This window comes from Neodothiora populina (assembly GCF_041146345.1).
Source record: "Neodothiora populina strain CPC 39397 chromosome Unknown canker_contig_12, whole genome shotgun sequence".
In the NCBI taxonomy this organism is placed as follows: domain Eukaryota; kingdom Fungi; phylum Ascomycota; class Dothideomycetes; order Dothideales; family Dothioraceae; genus Neodothiora; species Neodothiora populina.
Window position 1 is genome coordinate 844,578 of NW_027191404.1, and position 20,259 is coordinate 864,836.

The 20,259-nt window shown below is 50.0% G+C and overlaps 5 protein-coding genes across 5 annotated transcripts; 3 read left to right on the plus strand and 2 right to left on the minus strand.

Moving 5' to 3' along the window:
- Positions 1–349: 349 nt before the first annotated feature.
- On the plus strand, positions 350–913 carry AAFC00_000990 (60S ribosomal protein eL27; the record flags this gene model as incomplete). The annotated part of the gene is made up of 3 exons (XM_069340118.1): positions 350–356; positions 452–844; positions 906–913. 3 exons carry the CDS (start codon positions 350–352, stop codon positions 911–913), a joined length of 408 nt encoding a protein of 135 aa, XP_069203586.1.
- Positions 914–8,240: 7,327 nt separating this feature from the next.
- Positions 8,241–8,991, plus strand: AAFC00_000991 (uncharacterized protein; the record flags this gene model as incomplete). The annotated part of the gene is made up of 2 exons (XM_069340119.1): positions 8,241–8,318; positions 8,368–8,991. The coding sequence occupies 2 exons, from the start codon at positions 8,241–8,243 to the stop codon at positions 8,989–8,991; spliced, it is 702 nt and encodes a 233-aa protein (XP_069203587.1).
- A 3,042-nt stretch (positions 8,992–12,033) lies between these two features.
- Positions 12,034–14,823, minus strand: AAFC00_000992 (uncharacterized protein; the record flags this gene model as incomplete). The annotated part of the gene is made up of 1 exon (XM_069340120.1): positions 12,034–14,823. The coding sequence occupies one exon, from the start codon at positions 14,821–14,823 to the stop codon at positions 12,034–12,036; it is 2,790 nt and encodes a 929-aa protein (XP_069203588.1).
- Positions 14,824–15,712: 889 nt separating this feature from the next.
- AAFC00_000993 (uncharacterized protein) lies at positions 15,713–16,846 on the plus strand (the record flags this gene model as incomplete). The annotated part of the gene is made up of 1 exon (XM_069340121.1): positions 15,713–16,846. One exon carries the CDS (start codon positions 15,713–15,715, stop codon positions 16,844–16,846), a length of 1,134 nt encoding a protein of 377 aa, XP_069203589.1.
- Positions 16,847–19,280: 2,434 nt separating this feature from the next.
- Positions 19,281–19,913, minus strand: AAFC00_000994 (uncharacterized protein; the record flags this gene model as incomplete). The annotated part of the gene is made up of 3 exons (XM_069340122.1): positions 19,281–19,346; positions 19,403–19,722; positions 19,889–19,913. 3 exons carry the CDS (start codon positions 19,911–19,913, stop codon positions 19,281–19,283), a joined length of 411 nt encoding a protein of 136 aa, XP_069203590.1.
- Positions 19,914–20,259: the final 346 nt, after the last annotated feature.

The following is a 20,259-nucleotide window of genomic DNA, read 5'->3' on the forward strand; positions in this document are numbered from 1 at the left end:
CTACAGTGTTGTTTATCGGGCGTGTTTACCATGTCAACACTGTTACCCGCCCGTCTGTGCGTCTGATGCGCCTCTTAGCGCCGGGGGATGGGAGGAGCGGAGCTGTGAAGCAATGGAAATCCTCGAATCGAGTCATGTCTGCGCGTCTGCCAAGATTTCCTTGCTCACCGCCCTGCACTCTGCAGCTCTGTGCAAACAATTGAGGTTTATTGCCAAGGCCGAAGATTAAGCGAGCTTTCCGCACTCTGATATTTCCTCCACAAAACTTCCTCTATCGCTTCGACTTCGACTTTTCTGATTCAACGAGATTCTCACGCATCCTCGCTCGTCCATACTAACTCCAGCAGCCATGAAGTGTACGTCGCCATCACCATCTCCAATCCTCCCCCAGCGCCATCCAATGCGCTCAACGACTCCAGCAGACAGGAGAACTAACATGCGCTCCGAATAGTCCTCAAGGTTGGCCGTGTCGCCATCATCTCCCGTGGCCGCTACGCAGGCAAGAAGGTCGTCATCATCCAGCCTGTCGACCAGGGTACCAAGGCTCACCCCTTCCCTCACGCTCTCGTCGCCGGTATTGAGCGTTACCCTCAACCCATCACTCGCCGCATGGGAAAGACCCGTGTCGCCAAGCGCTCCAAGGTCAAGCCTTTCATCAAGGTCGTCAACTACAACCACATCATGCCCACCCGTTACACTCTCGAGCTCGAGGGTCTCAAGGGTGCCGTCACCAACGACACCTTCAAGGAGGTTTCCCAGCGTGAGGACGCCAAGAAGAACATCAAGAAGGCCCTTGAGGAGCGTTACAACTCCGGCAAGAACAAGTGGTTCTTCACTCCTCTCCGTATGTGCCTTTTGCGCGCCCCGGTCAGCCCATGTCATCGCATGCTAATTGTCTCTTCCAGGTTTTTAAGCGTATCGCCCATCACGGTGGAGTCACAGATGCGGGAACTACGGCTTTGCTGTCAATACCAATACCAGACGTAGCGAGTCGAAAATGAAAAGTTTTCCAAAATCTGAACCTATTTTTTTCAGATTGACACTTTGTGTCTCAAGGCCGGCGACGGCTTGTCGATCGAAAGATTGGCGCATCCCATTTGCGATCTGCTTTATGCGATCCATCTGTCTGCACTTTGCGTGCAACCTGTCTAGGTCTATGCTTCTGCATACTCCTAGTAGGTACTCCCCATGTGCACCGTGAATGAGAACCCGGATGAGAGAGTTCAACCCTTTTTCTTTACCCTGCTTCTCCCATGTGAAAGTTGGCACCTGTCAGAGGCACCGTTCCTTATGACCAAGTGAGGCTCACCTGTTCCTTGCTACTGCACCTGCCGAAATCAACCGGACGTGCTGCGACTTTTTCAAAATATGCTTGCAAATGTCGCCCCACTGGCTCCGTCGCAATACTACCTTAACCTACATGACTTGGGTTTTCAGTCGTATGTCTAGGTACAGGTACGGTAATGTTACATGTACACTGAGTGATACAATCTCGTGAAGTCGAGACCTCCTTGCCATCACACCTCGCATGTCTATCATAGTTCGATATACGCCCATCAAATAGCACGGTCCTATCTATCTCAGCTACGTCTTGTCACTGCTTCCATGGCATGCATGGCTTCACTATCTATAATACATTATCTAAGCGACTTTACCTTGTGCACACGACAGAGACCTCTGACCACATATGTCATCGTCACTCAAACGAACTTTCATTCACGTTAGCAATGACTTGTCAGCACGTGCACACTATCACAGCAAAGGACATAGTGGACGATATACATGTACGATATTCACTTGCTTCCTTTGATGATCGTAGAGGCCATCAGCGTCACTGACGACACGGTACATAAAAGAGACGCAGAAGGCACTTGTTCTAGGTAAAGCATTCAACATCCATACTCCATGGAGGAGACTCGAACTTGAGTCTTGGCGAGAATGGATTGGAATAAGGCAAGAGGATCCGAGGCGTATATATCGCATGGTCAGCCAATCTCACTTTGAGTGTCCTTGTCCCAATTTTCGCTTTAGTAAGGAAAAAGCATGATATCTAGGTCTGCGGCCGAGATCTTTGACCGAGAACAGCCAATATTCAAGCAGTTTAGAGAGTGAGGCGAGATCGATCGCATCATTCACACTCGCGAAGGTGTGCCAAAGGACCAAACTGCACATACTCGAAGAAGAAAAACTATATTTATCGACCTGCCGTGACCTTTGACTCCAAACATTGCTGACGCATCGCAACCACCCTCGGCTTGTGACATTGTTGTTTGGCGGTGGATTAATAGCAACCATGCGACATTACCTAAATCAAGCATTCGAAAGAGAGAAAACCAGGTGCATCACTGTGCTCTCGAACTTTTCATCGAGAAAGGCAGGCATATAATGGTACGCAGAGCCTCCCATATAAAGACCTAGAGCAAAAAAACAACAGTTTGATATGACAAAGCCAGCAGATAACATCTCAAACATGTTCCGATCGAAAGGAATCGGGTTCCTGGTTTCTTGCATGTTACATCGTTTCGGTTTCAAAAGCGTCGCAAGCATGTCGATCGTCTCTCGCAAACGTGTCCCCCAAGGCAATTCGTTCCCCGGGACTGGTGCATGATAATCGTTCGAGCGGGAGTATAAAGTGAGCTGCAAGGATTCCAGGCAATGAATCAGCAGTAGAGAAGCCGATATCGCATGCCATATTCACGACCCTTATAGGTGGGTTCGCCTCCAGATGTAAAGTGGCCGGGGGAGATCCTAAATGGACGGTCAATAAGCTTCGGAAATATAGTGGAACGGCAATGATAGTGCGCTAAGGAATCAGTCGGGTCGATAGTGTGAGGTTATTGCAGACGCATAGTCGTAGGGAAGGAGACCGCGACGACTGCACGGAGAATGAAGCGGGAGCTTGATAAGAGCCTGACAAGGTTAAAGTGAGAAGACCAAAATAACCAAAGTCACGTCGCTGTCGGTCACCGCGTGTCGGTAGGCCATAGGCAGACAAATCCTAGTTGTGAAGTCCGATATTGCTATCAGAGCGTGGAACCGATCCCCAAGATTGGGTCCCATCAATCTGTTCCAGATGTTACAGTGCTCACAGACTGTGTATGTTTCGCAGATCGAGTCTATCAGACAACGGCCACGTAAGTTTGGCGGTCGAAGAATAGTCGTAATTGTCCAGATGTAACCCCAACTTTTCAATATAAATGGTACTAGTATGGATAGTACTTGTGCCTTCCAAGTTAGGAAAGACATGAACATCTCCGTAGATGTGTACATCTCTTGACGGGAGGAAGTCCGAATGTTCCACATTCTTCTCCTGTATTGCTAGCATTGGAAATTGGTCGCGGGGATGCAGGTCACTCGATCCATTGTGAGTCCATTCAATGATATCCTTTTCGTCGAAAACTCGGCGATGCAAGAAAGTGGGATATGGTCCGATCTGATAGGGATGCAATGTGGCTGTTATTAGTGGCTTACCGTATGAATCAGGAGCCAGTATATGAGCGTCCGGCAGTGAAGGCAAACGCATGTTCATCCCGCACGTTCTTGTCCGCACGTGTCTGATCACTCTAAGGGATAAGGAGGGCCCACGCTGAAATGCCGAGATTGCGTGTTCATGCAACACAGCAATATTGATCAAGAAAGATCTGAGTACCAAAGGGTCCGTTCAACCAACACCTCCCCCTTGGCTCGCAGCAAGACGAATGAGGCTGCGTGTTAACTTGCATGAGGTGCAGATCACATGAAATCATACAATATGCAAAGAATTTCCGTGGCCCTGTTGGTCGGAAATGTCGAAAGGGAGCCCTGAACGACACTGTACCTTAGTGGCCAAAGGCAACAACCTCTACTGAGTTACAACCCTGATGACCCCCTTTTCTGCCATGTTACATTTGCGGAACCGCCGTGACTTGAAAGTGCTGATTGAAGTGCTGTTTTCATGTAATTGAGTTCCCTGCTTGGCCTCTAACTTTGAGCGGCCGGGGAACACCAAGCTCCCGTGCAAGCGGCTGATCACGCCTCGACACCTCATCTCTCACCATTTACGTTTTGTACATCCAATTTTGATCTCGAAAAGTACCTGTACAGTACTTTTTGTGAAGCCTCGACGAATCCATTAGATGTATGATCCGATCTAGCGACATAGTCGCGATTGTTTGCCGCTCTGGTGCGATTGGTAGTCTGCACGCGCGGAATCTTGATATTGTCCTTCTCACGGCTCCCACCTTCAGTACGGTACTCATATGGCTTGAGTAAGGTGCCTTATTCACCAACGGCTCACAGGCTTGGTCAGAGAAGGCTCGGAACATGGTTTGACGAGACCATAGTGGGGTTGCCATGTGGCGCGGCTCGGCCGTCTAATGGTTTGGCTACAAATCGGGTCGAGTTACATGATCATATGCTGTCGTGTGTGGTGCGTCTGCCTCGCAGTCGCAGTGAATTCTGGTTAAATTGATGCAAATGTCGATTATCCATGATAGCACAAATTGTGGCTTCTATGTTCTTCTTCCATTACCCCATAGATACACAATTGCCGGCAATCCTGGAAATTGTCACCGACTTGGTGGCTGGAGTTAGCCTCACAAGCTAGATCACAAATATACTATATTGATCATGATTTTTGCATCAGGTATAGAGCCGAAACAAAGGTGACTAAGATGTCCCAACCACGAGGAGTTGGCGAAGCCGAACCGAAGCACTAGAAGCGGAATATGCAATTATGAAGAAGACGTTGAAACTTAAGGTAATGGTGGTTAATAACTACCCGACCGGGTGGCAGAGCTTGCTTCATGGCGTGAGTTTGAGGGACTGGCCACCTACGCAATCTCAGCATCATTGCTTCCAACTCCAGAAGAAACTGAGCTTCTAGGGGGAACATGTTTGCCCGCCTCGAGCCCGCATACTGTACATGACAACAGGCCACGGAAGGGTATGCTTCAGTGTGCTGGTTGCCGAAATCGTAATTGGTCGAGGCGGTACAGTTGAGCTGCATGTTTCAAGCCACAAACTTTAAAACACCTTCCAGTTTTGAGCGTGGGATGATATGCTGCATGTCTTTGTGCGACGATGCGATCGACCTGCTTGAGTACCAAGGTAATTCGGTCCGTGTCGGAGCAGAGAAAGTCACAAAAGCGATTACGCACGACAGTATGCTTCTCATGCCCGAAGGATTGGTGTCTGGCGATTTCGAATCAATTGACGCGAATTCCAGATTTCCTTGGCCAGCTATGGCCGCATGTCTACGGAATGTTGTACATACTAGTCATACCCGCGGCTAGGGGCATGGTAACACTCAGACATCATTTGGGACGCAACGGTCCGATCAACCTTGCGTAGAGCTATGTGTGGATCATATCGAATTCGCGGCAACACTTCTGTACTTTCACGAAAGCGGATTCGCTTGGCATCGTCGATAATTAGTGCTGCTCTCGCTTGTAACCTTCTATTGCACTCTCGACCAGGACCTGATCTAGTGCAAACAGGAGGGTACGATCTCGAGCAGGTCTGCTCTACCAAGCATGTACGGCTGAGGTCAAACAAGCATGACCGTCTTGACAGGCTGTAGGAAAAGGGCACATGTGAGGATCTACACTGCGCCTCACAATTGCCTGTCGGAGATCGAATGAGGCCGCGAAGTAGCAGGTCAACAGAATCTAGCAAGGACTTCGTCGTGAGTCTATGGGTTGTCACTGCATTGTATGATTGAAAACGCCTGTGTACAAGTACTCGGAGGCCAATCGGGCTAAAGAGACGTCTCTCGACGTCGTCTGCATGTCCCCCTCATCGCTATGAAGAGGAACGAATTCGCAATCGAAAATCATTGGTGTTGCTGACCTGTCTCATCAAGACCCTGGTACACATGGAGTAACGCGTGTGGAGGGTTTAGCAAATTCGCGTGGCTCTTTCAAGATCAGCCATCACGATGGTGTTAGCGTCAATTTTCCGCTTGAGCGCCGAGCCTTGATACTCGCGGATACTCCGTCACTAGTGTGTGGTACCCATAGAAACTGCATGGAGCACAAATGAGAATTAAATCGCGTCCACCCGCAAATGATAGATATCAAGAAGAAAGAAGGGGAGTGGTCAGCAGATGGCGGGAAATAGTCGCAAATCTATACAGAACAGGCGAGGAGTTGAGGGAATATTCCTCCTAGAAGTGAACAGTGGAGGAATAGTGCATTCTCGTCTGAAAAGTGCTCGAGAGATAAGGGAGACAGTCAACAGTGTAGCTGAAGAAAATTTCGAAATAAAATCGCATCGCAGGCGCACAGTGAGGAATTGGCGTAATGACTAATGTCAGAGCCCAAAAAGAAATCAAGAAGATTGGCGAGAGCGGCAGATAGAAGACTAGTGATCGGACTGTACAGGGACAGCAGAAGCTCGGAGAAACCCTGGCAAAGACCATACAAGAGACAGAGGAAATAACAAGGCTCTCCTACAGTTGCTACATTCAGAGAATGACAGACGATCATAAGGTGAGAACAGATCGAAGAGAGAGCAACATGACAACTCGACCTGAACAAAGAGCAGCGGAAGTAGACTATTTTCGGCGCTGTCCAGAGAGGATGAACGCAGCGAACGAGATTGCTGTTACATGGACAAAAGCATAGAGATTCGAGTATTTTGTCTGCAAGGATCGATACTTGCCGCAATTTTCTCTACTCGATTAGTGAACATGCAAATGGACTCGACACTACGCACAGCGCTACCTTAGCTTGCGTCGGACTTGTGAAATGACACGGTCGTGGAGAAAGCATTCTTTTAGTGGAACAGTTCCCGCAATGCCTCTAGAAAGGTGTTCTCGCGGAGGTAGCGAGGGGGGTCCATGGCGCCTCGCCGAGCGCACAGGCATAAGTCGGGGCGGCGAGCAACGTTACGCTCAGGATGGTGCACTAGCTTGACTTAATTAGAGCATAGTCAAAATAGGGTCCCATGTGACAAAGGACGCTGATGCCATATTTCTGCCCTTAATAAGAGTCAGGAAAGCGGAGCAGGTAGATTCCTAGTCGAGGAGTCAGGGCCAGCAGCTGGCGAGCACGCGCGCTGTTGATATCAACACCCCGCCGAACGGTAAAGGGTAAGGAGAGGGGGAACTCGGCACGCCTAGAAAGCTTTAACCGCGGCGGCTCGCTGCGTGCATTTGGTGGTGATACTTGGAATTTTTCTTTCCTTTGCTTGCTCTCTGTTGTCAGACGTCTCCTGGGATAACTGCTCACAGGCATCGACGGTATCATAAGTCGGCTTCTTGAGAAGGCATAATAAGCTTTCACTGGAAACCCCCGACGGCTGCTTCACACGCAACAATCTGTCGCACACGAGCTTGTACATTTTACCAGCAAGCATACCCTTGACTATATTCGTGCCTCCCCGCTGCCGTACAGACATCTCCCTGTAAGAGGAGAGCATCGGATCACATCGTTTCACGTGCACAGCTCGACAAGATCAGACTGCCTTCTACCTCAATCTCTGAAGCCGTCGTGTGTCATCGAAGCTACGTCTGTTTATCAACAACATAGACACAGCCAAGCTGCACAAGATAGAAACAAAAGCGACAGTGCAATAGCTTCCACACGAGCCAACAAAAAGAGGGTTGGTGCTAAGCGTTCGCGGAAAAGTGCGAAGCTACGGTACGGCATCCGCAGCGCTGATCAGGTCGTCGAACGAGCTCCTAAACCGGAGATCGCACAACCGAATCAATCGTCCCTTTTGTCGACCCTAATAACGAGATTATTATACCTCGTCAGCACGCCAGTCCAGGGAGCTAAAACTCGTCGCGTCGGGCATCTTTTTTCCACCTTTTGCCAAACAATTTGGACAATCAAGCCTGAAATTTGATTCCCTTGGCGTTTTGGTGGGGTGGAGCTCCCGCCAGACCTCTTTCTCTTGCTGCTAGCACCTGCCAGGACCTGCTAGGACCATCGTCACCAGCTTGTGAAGCCACCTCCCTCATATTTACACCGAAGCCCCCTGTACGGACTTGTCTCTTACTCCGAACAGCCTGTCGCATATCGTGTTCCCCTTCGAACACTTACACTTGCACCTTGGTCCACTTTGGATCGCATCCTCCGACTGACTGTCGTCACCGAGTGAACTCTAACTCTATCACGACTCGGCCGTATTTCACGATCTTATAATCGAGACAATCCGTGTTTGCAGACACCTTCGCCTTGTGATACACATCATCCCTTGATCTTTCTGCCTTGTTCCACAAGTTTTTGGATTCAGTTTCTCATCAGACAACGAAAATGGCGGGCAAAATGACGCTGTATAAACTGGTGGTGTTGGGAGATGGTGGAGTGGGAAAGACGGCATTGACGATTCAAGTAAGTTTAGCCACAGACGCCTGGTCAGATGGTTCTGACAAACATGCAGCTATGTCTGAATCACTTCGTCGAAACATACGATCCGACGATCGAGGATTCATACCGTAAACAAGTCCAGATTGACGGTCAATCCTGCATGCTCGAAGTGCTGGACACAGCGGGTCAGGAAGAGTACGTCTCTTTGCGAGACCAATGGATACGAGACGGAGAGGGCTTTGTTTTGGTATACAGTATATCATCACGCGCCTCGTTTCAGCGCATAAAGAAGTTCTATAACCAAATACAGCGCGTCAAGGAATCGGCGGCAACCGCTTCACCTACCTTTCCCGGATCACCGAACCCGTCTGGAGGGTCGTATGGACCGGCGCCTGTCATGCTCGTTGGCAACAAGTGCGACCGAGTGACAGAGCGCGAAGTCTCGACGCAGGAAGGCAGCGCTTTGGCTAGAGACCTTGGCTGTGAGTTTGTCGAAGCCTCGGCCAAAAACTGCGTCAACGTGGAAAAGGCCTTCTACGATGTGGTTCGCCAGCTTCGTCGCCAAAGACACAACTCTTCCGGTGGCAGGAATTCAGAGAAGAAAAAGGACAGCGCCAAGACGAGTCACAATGAGCCTCGCGGAGCTCGACGAGAAACAAGCAAGAAACGCTCTGGCGGGAAATGTGTCATCCTCTGAGTGTATACTTGGACCAGTTTTCTTCATAACGTGGGCCATGCCATCGTGCGCAATACGACGCTCCCAAGGTGGACAATCGCACCACCTCGCCGTTCAGCATCAATTCCACCCGCGGCTGTGAAGACAATCTCTCAGCTTCGGGGTCACGACCCCGGTGCTCTTGTCATGCTTCAAGCGAGCGTGCACAACAGGTGCGAACCTGGAGATCAAGTCAAGACCCAAAGACGCGTCCGTTGTATCAAACAAGCTTGATCAAGGATAGCCCTTCTCCAACCAGCCATAAACGATATTCGCGACTTCGCCTTCTCTACACCCTAAGGGATCTTGGGTAATTTTGTATATAGTCATTGTAAGAGCCTGGATGGTGGTGGTGGTATACGTCAAAACACATGTCGTTCACAAAGAGACAATCACGAGACTTGCAAGCTGCTGCAAGCTCATCATGGGAAATAACAGGACGTGCTTCGACCCAGCTAGGGCGACGCACTGGCGAATGGACGGTAAATTAGGCGCATTGTGGAGGGTCATGGGCAAGGGAAAACGGGCAAGATTTGAGGAGAATCTTTTTTTCTCCATCCTAGAAAGTCATGGGCACAGGCTAAAGCCATAGGAATTGGCAGGGTGGAAAAGGGACAGGGAAATGTACGACGGAGTTCACTCCGCAGGTATAATATAACATTATATGTGAGATTAACTCGCGCCGCAACTTTTGATATGTTTTTCTATCAATTACTTTCATGCTAGGTCTCATCAATGACATTACTTACCATGTCCTGATACTGTGAGACTTCTTTCCTCACTGAGTCCTCTACTCGCTGTCATATCAGTCATCATAAATGCCAACCACGCCTCGCCTCGCCTCCTATCAACCAGATCCAAAGCATGATCTTCGCACCTTTTCTTCGAGCGAAGCAGATCTCTCTGTCCCTCCTTCTCGAAAGGGACGTTAGCTCCTAGTTCGGCAGCGTTATCTTCTATCAGCATCCGAGGCGCGCAACAGATTCCGACTACCCATCTTGCAGGAAAGCTAAGGCGAGGTACTGCAGGGAGATACCACATCCGATCAGGAAGGCCTGTGATACCGAGGAAAGATCAATCCTGGTTGACTACTGACTATTGCAAAACTGCGTATCCATCTCTCTTGCGTCATGAGTCTCAACGAACTCAATTCGCTTTTCGACAGTGGTACGCTTTTTTTCGATTATTGCATAAGAGAGAAGATACATCGCCTGTTCCTAAGGTCACGCTTACCAATAGCACTCGTAGAGGTGGAAACACGTATGGGCTACCAATCAGAATATCCTCCTACCACGGCCATGGCTATCTTCTGTCATACTTTGCGATATCGCATGATCCTGCGAACCGATTCGGGCTTCAATTGATGTTTCCTGGCTCGTTGGACGACTGCATCATGAGTTTCTCGGTGAAAGAACGGGAACCTACCGCTGGAGCGCAAAAGTTGACATCTTGTTCGTTTGGACTGGCCTCAAGTCCACGTGGCTATGGAATCACGTCAGGCACATAACGGCGTATGGAATTAACTGAGTAATGCTATACCGTTTTATCTTCATCAAGCTATTCTGTGTGGAAACGCATCGTTCTTACGATATGGTTTCTGCCCTGTTTCTGTTTTCCTGTTTCAAAGCTCGCCCGTTGTCGTCAGTTGGTTCGAACGGTGAACACGGCAGGGCAGAGAACAGCCTGGTTCTAGCTTGATGTTTACTCAAACTGTCTGGCGGGCACCTTGATGGACGGCTTCTTACTACAATCACCTAGCTATGGACTTTTATTCTCTCTGCTCGGCTGTGGTTTTTAAATCATGTTACTGACTCGGATTGGATCTGGTACTGAGTAAAGCAACATTCCCGATCGCCTTTTAACTCATAATGATCTGAACTCTACTTGTTGCTTAAACGTCTTTCTCGCCTACATCTGCTTTCAGAATGAATAAACAAGTGAATGAATGCGAGCGAAGGCCAGAACAACGGTACGTACATGTAAGGAACATTAGACGACAGCGACCAGACCACTTGCACGTAGCGACATAGCCCTATAGCTGGATGAAATTCGCGACACGGGATAAAGAATCAGTACGGTACAGTGGTTTAGCGAGCCGTCACTTGCGGTGAGAGATAGACCGAGAGGGCGAGAGAGACCACAGAGATGCGTACGTATTGTGGAGATATATCACTGCTGCAGTCTGCCTTTGTATCTAACTCACTACTTACTAATTATTTCACCGGCTTTCCTGGTTTTTCTTTGGACATTATCGATACTACTGTACGATATACGACTTTCGCGAAAGAGAAAAAGTGGTTTCAAGCGGGCTGGTTAATTAGCTGGCGTTTTCGTCGTCCTGTTTGTTTTCGTTTCCTGACCCGTCAGTCTGGTTCGACGCTTGGCCTCCGATATTTCTGTTTATCTGTTTGTACTGTACTTGTAAGGACGCGAAGAGTGTCCCCACGGAGGCATTCGAGTAGGAGTGCCGCATTGGTTTGCCCTTTCTTGCTCCTCTTCTTCTTCTTCCTTGCTCCTGGTTCAGTCCCGAATCGTCGGGCTCTTGGTTTCAATCATTTCTTTGCTTTTTCTTCGCAATTAGATTCCTGTTTCGAGGAGATACAAGTATACTTGTTACTATGGCTTGAAAGGTAACCAGTGCCTATCTACCTAATCTACCTTATGGGACATCTAGCGAGAGACGACTGCGGAGGTTCAGGTAGGAAGGAAGGCCGTGATGAGAATAGGCCCTTTTTGACGATGAAATAAGAAGAGTCAGTCGATGTGCTTTGGCTTTCTCAACATGCGCGTTTCTTGTTCTAGCCTGGTGAATGGTCTTCTCTCTCTTGTTCGTTCTTCATGTCGGACTCACCGTTGATAAGTGGATTCGTGGAAGAGTGGTTTCTTAGGTGTCGCTGGGTCAGACTTGTTTATATGTGCATGTATTGCAGGGTCAGGATTCGCAGAGATATATCATGACTGGTGTTTACGTTGTGTATGCGACATGTCATTTCATATTCGTATTCACTTCATTATATCCGAATATCACACCCAGACATTCACGACACCATTCCCGCTGCTGACAGCCCTGACTCGCGATCCACTCTCCAATGGATTTCCCTCATATACGACGAATTCATCCTTGGACTTCTCCTGCAGCCCAAGCATGTCATAGATGTTAGCTCCAACGAGGTCCAATGCCTCAGACTCGGTCAGCCTTCCTCCACTGTTCTTGTAAGCGATGCCTGCCGCCAGCCTCAAATCACGCGTTTCCCACGTTTCGTCAACGCCAATTGCGACAGAAACTCCTGCATCGAGGAGGTGGTCGATTGCTGTACCGTTCGTGAGTGGTGCGCCGGTCAATGAGCGTCTTTGATCCCATGTCTGCGAGTATGCAAGTAGAGGTGCCAGGACGACGGAAATGTTGGCTTCGGCAAGCTCGGTGGCCACGATGTGAGACTCTGCGCCTCCGAGGACGACGAATGTCGGTGAGCCACCGGCGGTCTCCACCTCTTTCCTCAATTGAATGATAGTGGTGATAGTGTCGGCGCTATGGACACTGAGAACGAGGGGTAACTTCCCTGCCACCACTTTCTTCAGGTAGGCTTTTTCGGAAAAGGTATCTTTGATGGTTTCGTTGGACGAGATTGCTTCGAGAAGACCGCGACGAAGAGAGCCTATAGCGCTCGATATAGAAGGTGTCTTGTCGTTCTTGGCTCCAAGCGTCAAGTCGTAGTGAACAGAGATTTCGTCAGCGTAGACTGCACCCTTTTCCAACGAGTGCTTTGCTCCAGTCTTGAAGCCGGTGCTCACTCCACGATCACCTTGAGGTGGTGATATGGCTTTCACGACACCGTGGGAATATGCAGCTGCCAGTTGCTTGCTGTCGAACAGCAGTCCATCCACCGCGCGAGCCCAGACAGAATCAGAGACGAACCCATCTTGCGTGTCGCCTTCGGCAGCGATCTCTTCTAAGCCAAGAGCCGAGCCAAAAGCAGTGATGGGGGGTGCGAGGTAGCCGTTTTGCAAGTCAATGACTTCGGCGTTACTGGCCATAGCGTTCTTGAACTCTGTCTTACAGGTACCTACACAAACAACGTGACCATCAGAGATGACTACTGTATATCCTTCGCTCGCATGTTGATCGGTAGCAAGCATGTGTAACTTCGTGATACCAGTGAAGATCACATTCTTCCTGCTGACCATCTTATCTTTTGTGTCTGCCAATGCAGTATCGGGCTCGATTGGTGAAGTAAAAGGCTTCTTGAGCAATACAGGCTCCTCGAACTGTGGTGCTCCATCAATCCAGACCTGAGCAGGAGCGGCTCCAACACTGAGTGGGTCAGAGTCCCAAACGACAATATCAGCATCGAATCCAGGCTTGATCTTTCCAATTCTCTCGCCAAGTCCGAGGAGTTCTGCAGGTGCAGAAGTAACGCCGGCAAGAGCAGCGTGGTAAGGCAGACCGTTCATGTAAGCCTTTGCAGCCTCGAATTTGACGTGCTGTGCGTTGAGGACAGGGTTATCGCTGACGTAGACGGGGGTGAGGCCATTTTCATACAAGACTTTTCCAGCTTGTTCAGATGCGGTGTATGCTTCGACTTTGTAGTACATGTTGTCAGCGAAAAGTGCAGCAGCTGGAGCACCTCCCCATGCTCGCTTGAGTATCTCAGGGACGAGATAGGTTTGATGAGCATGATGGAATGCGCGAACTCTGAATTTGAACCCGTTGGTGTGGTCGACGAAAGCTTCCAGATCAGGTATGGTGTAGCAATGAGTGTTGATGCGAACTTGTCCACGTAGAGCTGCTCCAAGGGTCTCCCACTTGAGCTCTTGTGGGAGATAGGTATTCATGTTCTCAGCTCCGATGCTGTCAGCAGCATTGCACCAGTCATCTTGGGCTTTGATGACAGCACTGGCTTGCTCGAAGGCATGACGAAACTCCCACGACTCTCCCATGCGACTGAAAGGTCCTTGTTCGCCGACTCTACCGTAGACGCGCTTGGGATTCTCGCCACATGCCATTTTCATGTAGCGCCAGTTCTTGTCAGGGTCAGCAAGCATGTCTGCTGCACTAAGCTCCTCACGGCCGCTTCCCTTGCCAACGGCGAATTTGACAACGAAGGCTTCACCACCAATGTTGTTTCCGCTGCCCGGTAGAAGCAAGCTAGTGGTTACGCCACCACTCTTGATCCACTGGATCTCAGGATGGAGAGGATCCAGGGAGTCGATTGAACGTACGTATGGGGTGATGTCGGAAGAGAGCTCATTCTCGTCTCCTTGTAAATTCGCAAGACTACCAAGACCAGCATGGCTGTGCATATCGACGATGCCTGAGGTCAATTGACGACCAGCAGCATCATACACCACTGTTCCCTCTGGTAGACTTGCAAGCGATATGTCGTGCTCCAATTGCTGAATGATACCTTTATCGACGAAGACATCGGAGGCGATCCATGAGTAGCCATGACCATGACGCGCATCCTCTTCGCTGGTTCCGGTTGCGGGCTCTCCAGTCCAGACGGTAGCATTACGAATCAGTAAGGGTTTTGTTCCATTCATCCAGCGCTGATTGGTCTCTCGCGGTCCGCTGGGGTCCTGGGGAGTACGTCTCAAAGCAGAGCACACTGCGTAATCTTGCTGGAGCCGATCGACGGATAGCAACGAGGCTGGCTTTTCAGTGTTGGAAGCGATCTTGAACGCAGTCACGCCGAAATAGGTCAAGCAAGCTGCAGCTACGACACGGAAGACACGGCGTCTTCTTGGTTTGTTCTGCCATGGACGCACGACCTCGGAGTACTGAGGCAGAGCTCCGTACTCGTCGGCCTTTTCCATGATTGGGGCAGGAGCTGCTCGATGATATCTCTCTGTGCTTTTACACACCAGCACTTTGCCTCGAATCCGCCTCTCTGGTTTGTCGACGCAATATGATTGGGATCAAGATGATTAAGACGTCGAGTCAGCAGTGATGCGATAGCTATACATCGGCGGAGATACGTGACAATAACTCCGATGAAGCATCTTGACGACCTTCCTGATAGAGGTGGTCTTCTCCACATGCGATGGACTGTGCCTGAGCGATAAGAAGACAACGAGGGTAGATCTACGCGTTAGAATAGCAACGATGGTCACATGGTGCACCGCTTTGAGGTGACGGAAGGCGCAGAGCATCATAGTAAGGTACTCGGCACAACAGTAGTCCGAGACTCGCTCGACGTCAGTTATGAGGGCGACCCTGTCCTCTGGCATACACTACAGGGCCAAGCTTCTCCTCGTTCGATAATGACTATATGGTACATTCAAGCAAAAAGTAGACTTGTCATTACAGTTGATGTCCGACGGCTCTGTACCGAGCGTGTTTGTACTTCTATAACCAGTGACATGACATGGTTTTCTATGTTGCTGGCTCAACGGCGAGGGTGACTTGCTGGCGCCTCAGGCTGCAGGCGTTTCCGCGATAGTGCATGATTCGTCTAGGAAATGAACGATCACTTAGATACAGTCACATATCCAGTGCCAATCTTGCTCTCATTACGTTATTGCTATGGTTGGTGACCATTTGATACCAGAAGAATGCAAACAAAGGCAAACACAAACCAGAAAAGTAGCGCCGAAAAGGAAGGTCCGGGGTAAAAAGTTCAAGGGCAAATAATGCGAAATCTCATCAATCAATTACAAACACCATCCACTCTTTTTCGAGCCTAGAGAGGAAGACTATCACACAATGGCAGCAGCAGGAATGACAGTGGCGGAAGCGCTCCCTGCGCTTACACAGTCCTTGACTTCAGCACTTTCCGGACTGCCCAGCGAAGAGTCGATTCTACCGCCGTCCAACGGCATCACCCTGCTCGATGCAAAGAATGAATTATTCCTCTCCTATCTGCAGACGCTCGCCCTACGCAACCTTGCAGTTATTCGCAGTGTCGGAAAGCATATCAAGGGCAAGTCCTCGGCCGATGTGACGTCCAGCGTGCTCGACCAGGACCTCGACGATCAAATGGTCAAAGATCTCGTCAAGCACAGAGTGTACCTCGAGAAGGGTGTCCGTCCATTGGAAGACAGACTCAAATATCAAATTGACAAGGTCGTCCGTGCCGCCGACGACGAAACACGCCACGAGCAGCAAAAATCTGCATCGACCACAGAATCCAGCAAGAAGATCACCAGCAAGGCCGCCACCACCGATGCATCTGGGTCGGAGGACGACGATGACGACGAGGACGACAACGAAGACTCGGAAATCGACGAGCTATCCTACCGTCCCAACGCCGCCGCCTTCACAAAAGCACCCACGGCAAACGGCGCGGCGCCCACTACCAGCGCCCGCGAGCAGGCGATGCAAGAAGACGGCATCTACAGACCGCCACGCATCACGGCAACCGTCATGCCGACGACGGAGCGCAAGGAAGCAAAAGACAAGCGTCCCATGCGCAGTGCCGCCATCGACGAGTACGTCGCCGACGAGCTCAGCACTGCTCCTTCCGCCCAGCCGTCCATCGGTAGCACCATTGTCGCCGGAGGTCGCAGGGACAAGAGCGCCAGAGAGCGAAAAGAGGAGGAGGAGAGACGCGAATATGAAGAGTCCAACCTCGTGCGTCTGCCCAAGGAGAGCAAAAAGGACAGGGCCAAGAAGGCACACAAGGAGAGAAGTGCATATGGCGGAGAAGACTGGAGGAGTCTCGGCGACGGTCTCGACAGGATCGAGAGACTCACCAAAAAGAAGTCTGGCTCAGGAGGTGCGCTCGAGAGAAGCAGAAAGCGAAAGAACGAAGATGGCCAGAGAGACGATGGTGCTGGTGGCGCCGACATGGGCAGAGACTTCGAGAGGAGAAAGAAGAGGACCATGCGTGGAAGGTAGTTTTGTTGTCAATCATCATTGGACTCTTTTACCTTGTCGCATTCGCTTTTCATACATACCTTGGTTCATACTATCCGTGACATGACACGCGTCATACACTGGGTTATGCAAGGATACAATGGATTACACAGCATGAAGCAGGCCATATTCCTGACGCTCTGCTGTACTTTCTTCCATTCCGGGCAGCTCATGTGCGCCGCTACCTTCATAGCAAGACGAGATGGGTTTGCCCTCTATATGCACTATGTCCCATTCGCGTCTATTTGTTTTCGCAAGATCTAATCAACAAGTGACAAAGCCCGTACCCATCCTCATGACTGACTGCCGACATTGTCATGGGAATGCCTCTCCGCCTCTTCACGCGCGGCCTTGAGATTGAGCCACGATAGATATGTCTGCCAGCACACGGCAACAGCTCCCGAAAACGCAACGCGATATACCGGAGCAATGAAAGTGAACGCGATGGCAGTCGACAGCGGCCACACCTTCCAGGCGTTGACCCAACTAGTGGGCACCGTATCCACGATTCGCTCCTTCGCCTGCTCTATCGTCGAGCCGGACAGGAGACTGTGCATGCCAAAGAAGTAGACGTTGAAGCTCGGCGTCATGACGAACTGGTTCACCAGGATCTTGACCATGATGGACAGGGAATGCGACGCGTAGTTGAAGTGCTTGCCGAGGAAGACGAACCACTGATAGTTGGGTATGGCAAAGAGTGATCCGACCGTGATGGCGCGGAGCCCGCGGCCCGTGTCGTAGTCGAAGCCGTCTTCTTTGTCTGCGGAAAGGACCTGCGCGGAGAAGTCGCCCAGGAAGAAAATCAGCGTCGTCGTCGATATTTGAGTCATATATGGAGATCGACTCTGCATGCGCCCATAGGCGTGGAAAGGTGCTTTCAGCGGCTGCACCCAAGTGGACCCTGCGCCTGGAATCGTGTCTATCATTTCCTGCGCATGCGGACTCTTGGGGTCACGTTTCGTGCTGCTGTGCCGACAGAACTGGCGAAATGCCGTCCGTACGCGGAAGGCTGGGAATGGCATGGTCCCGGGCTCTTTCGTTTAATCTTTCCGCTGCGTCCAAGGGTGGTAGGCGTCCTGGTCCGGGTATGGGTATGGGTATGAGTGTGTCGTTGCTGCTGACAAGAGAGCGCTACAAGTCTGCAACTATATCAGCCGTTGTTTGTTCTGACTGCCTGTATCCATCTCTTGTAGCGATACATGGTTCACGTCGATTTGAACTCACTATGTGAGTCTGGTAGAAAATGCAAATGAGTAAGTCTGTAAAGTTCAATAGATGCCGGCTCGAAGTCCGGACGGCTGGCCGAACCTCGGCGATCAACCATTCATGAAATATAATTGTATACAATACCTGCGCTTTTCGGAAGTGTACCTACTGTGCAAATGTATCGGTGTGACATTTGACAATGACGAGAGAGCATATACACGGCCACGACCTTGTCTTCGATTTCCCTTGACATCTCTGTAATACTTGTAGTTGGAGATGGGCCGCCTCCACATGCTCAAGTTGGCTGTGCAGCCTCGTCTACAACAACCGTTTTTCTATAACAAAATAGTCTGCTTGCTGAGATCCGAAGTCTAGTGAGTGTCCCTGGTCAATCAATATTGCTGTGGTCATATTGCGTGACCAAAGGTCCATGTGACCATATCTGCGTAAGTTCGACTGATGTTCCGTGAAAGTTGGTCTCAGCCACACCTGATGAGATGGCAGCAGGACCGGCAGCAGGCGGCAAGACCCAATACCCATCAATTTGCATAGATCTTATTGGACATCTACGTTCGAGTGGCAAATGATATGTCGTTGAATGCAGTGATAGAGAGATAATTAATACTTGGGGTAGATCAGTCTACTCGGCTTGTGATCGATCATCGTGCTCCTTCCATGTTCGACTGATCCTCGCTCAGCATCAGGCGTACCTTAGGCAGCAGACTTGAAGCATTTTCCAGCAACATGACCATACATATTCCTTGAGGAAGCCTAGATATCATGAGAGGAATGGACACATTCGAAGCTATGCTTAGCTTTCCGCGTCAAGGATGTTGCGTAGACGTTTGTCTATTGCATAAACTGATCCTGTACTAGAACTCGACGTCTTCCAAGATCTGTATTGATGATGAAGTCACGCGTGAATGGCAAAGGTAGAAGAGAGTATGTAGTTGAATAATTGTAATTGAAGAGCCCGGGCCCAGGCTTCTCAGTTCATTGTTTGCATTATGCTATTCTAAGCATGTTTGATATCATTGGTGCAGAACCTATAGGTCACCATCAAAGAAAACCCCATAATCATTCCATGAAAACCCATTCCGTGACTCCGAGAACCATCCTATCGACCATAATCCTACCACGACCACATTTCATGTCATTCCTTGGAACGCTTCCATGTGTCGTTCAAACCCCAAGCTTGAAGATATGTTGCTTAAGAGCGCTCACCGCGGAGACGGCGGGCGAGCTGGATATCCTTGCTCTGGATGGTGACACGCTTCTGTTTGGGAGTTAGCGTTGTGAAGCAGTGATGATAGCTATTGTAGTGCTACTTACGGCGTGGATGGCGCAGAGATTAGTGTCCTCGAAGAGAGAGACGAGGTAAGCCTCGACGGACTCCTGAAGAGCGCCGATGGCAGAGCTCTGGAATCGGAGATCGGACTTGAAGTCCTGAGCGATCTCACGAACAAGACGCTGGAAGGGCAGCTTGCGGATGAGAAGCTCGGTGGACTTCTGGTAACGACGGATCTCACGGAGAGCGACGGTACCGGGCTTGTATCTGTGAGGCTTCTTGACACCACCGGTAGACGGGGCGGACTTGCGAGCAGCCTTGGATGCAAGCTGCTTACGAGGGGCCTTGCCACCAGTAGACTTGCCTGTGAATATATTATTAGTACATGAATGGTGCTTGAGTGTCGAAGTGATGCTTGAATGAGGTTGAAGTGGCGACGCGTCACCAGGCAGACACGCGCCCGGCAGACGACGCCACCAACTTCAAAAACACTGTCGCTTTTCGATGATGATGAATAATTAAATACTTACGGGCAGTTTGCTTTGTGCGAGCCATGTCTGAGTATTTGATTTAATGTATGGAGATGAAGGTTTGTATTGTTGTTGATAGAATAGATGGTTGTGTTGAGAGAAGTCGCTGTGAGATGTGATGAAAAAGGAAAGGGCAGATACAGCGGGGGGACAAGAAGATTTATAGCCCAAGTTGCCTGACTGATGCGCGTCTGAAATCACTCCTCCCCAGGATCAGGGCTTGTTCCTTGTCAATTAGACAGCTCGGAAAGCAGCAACTTCAAACTGTGCTTTCATCGTCCAGAATTGGCTGAGGAACGTCAAAGTTGCAACGCGAGGTTGGTGGTCAGTGCGGACTTTGTCTGTGATCCTATGCGTTAATTGGTCACACA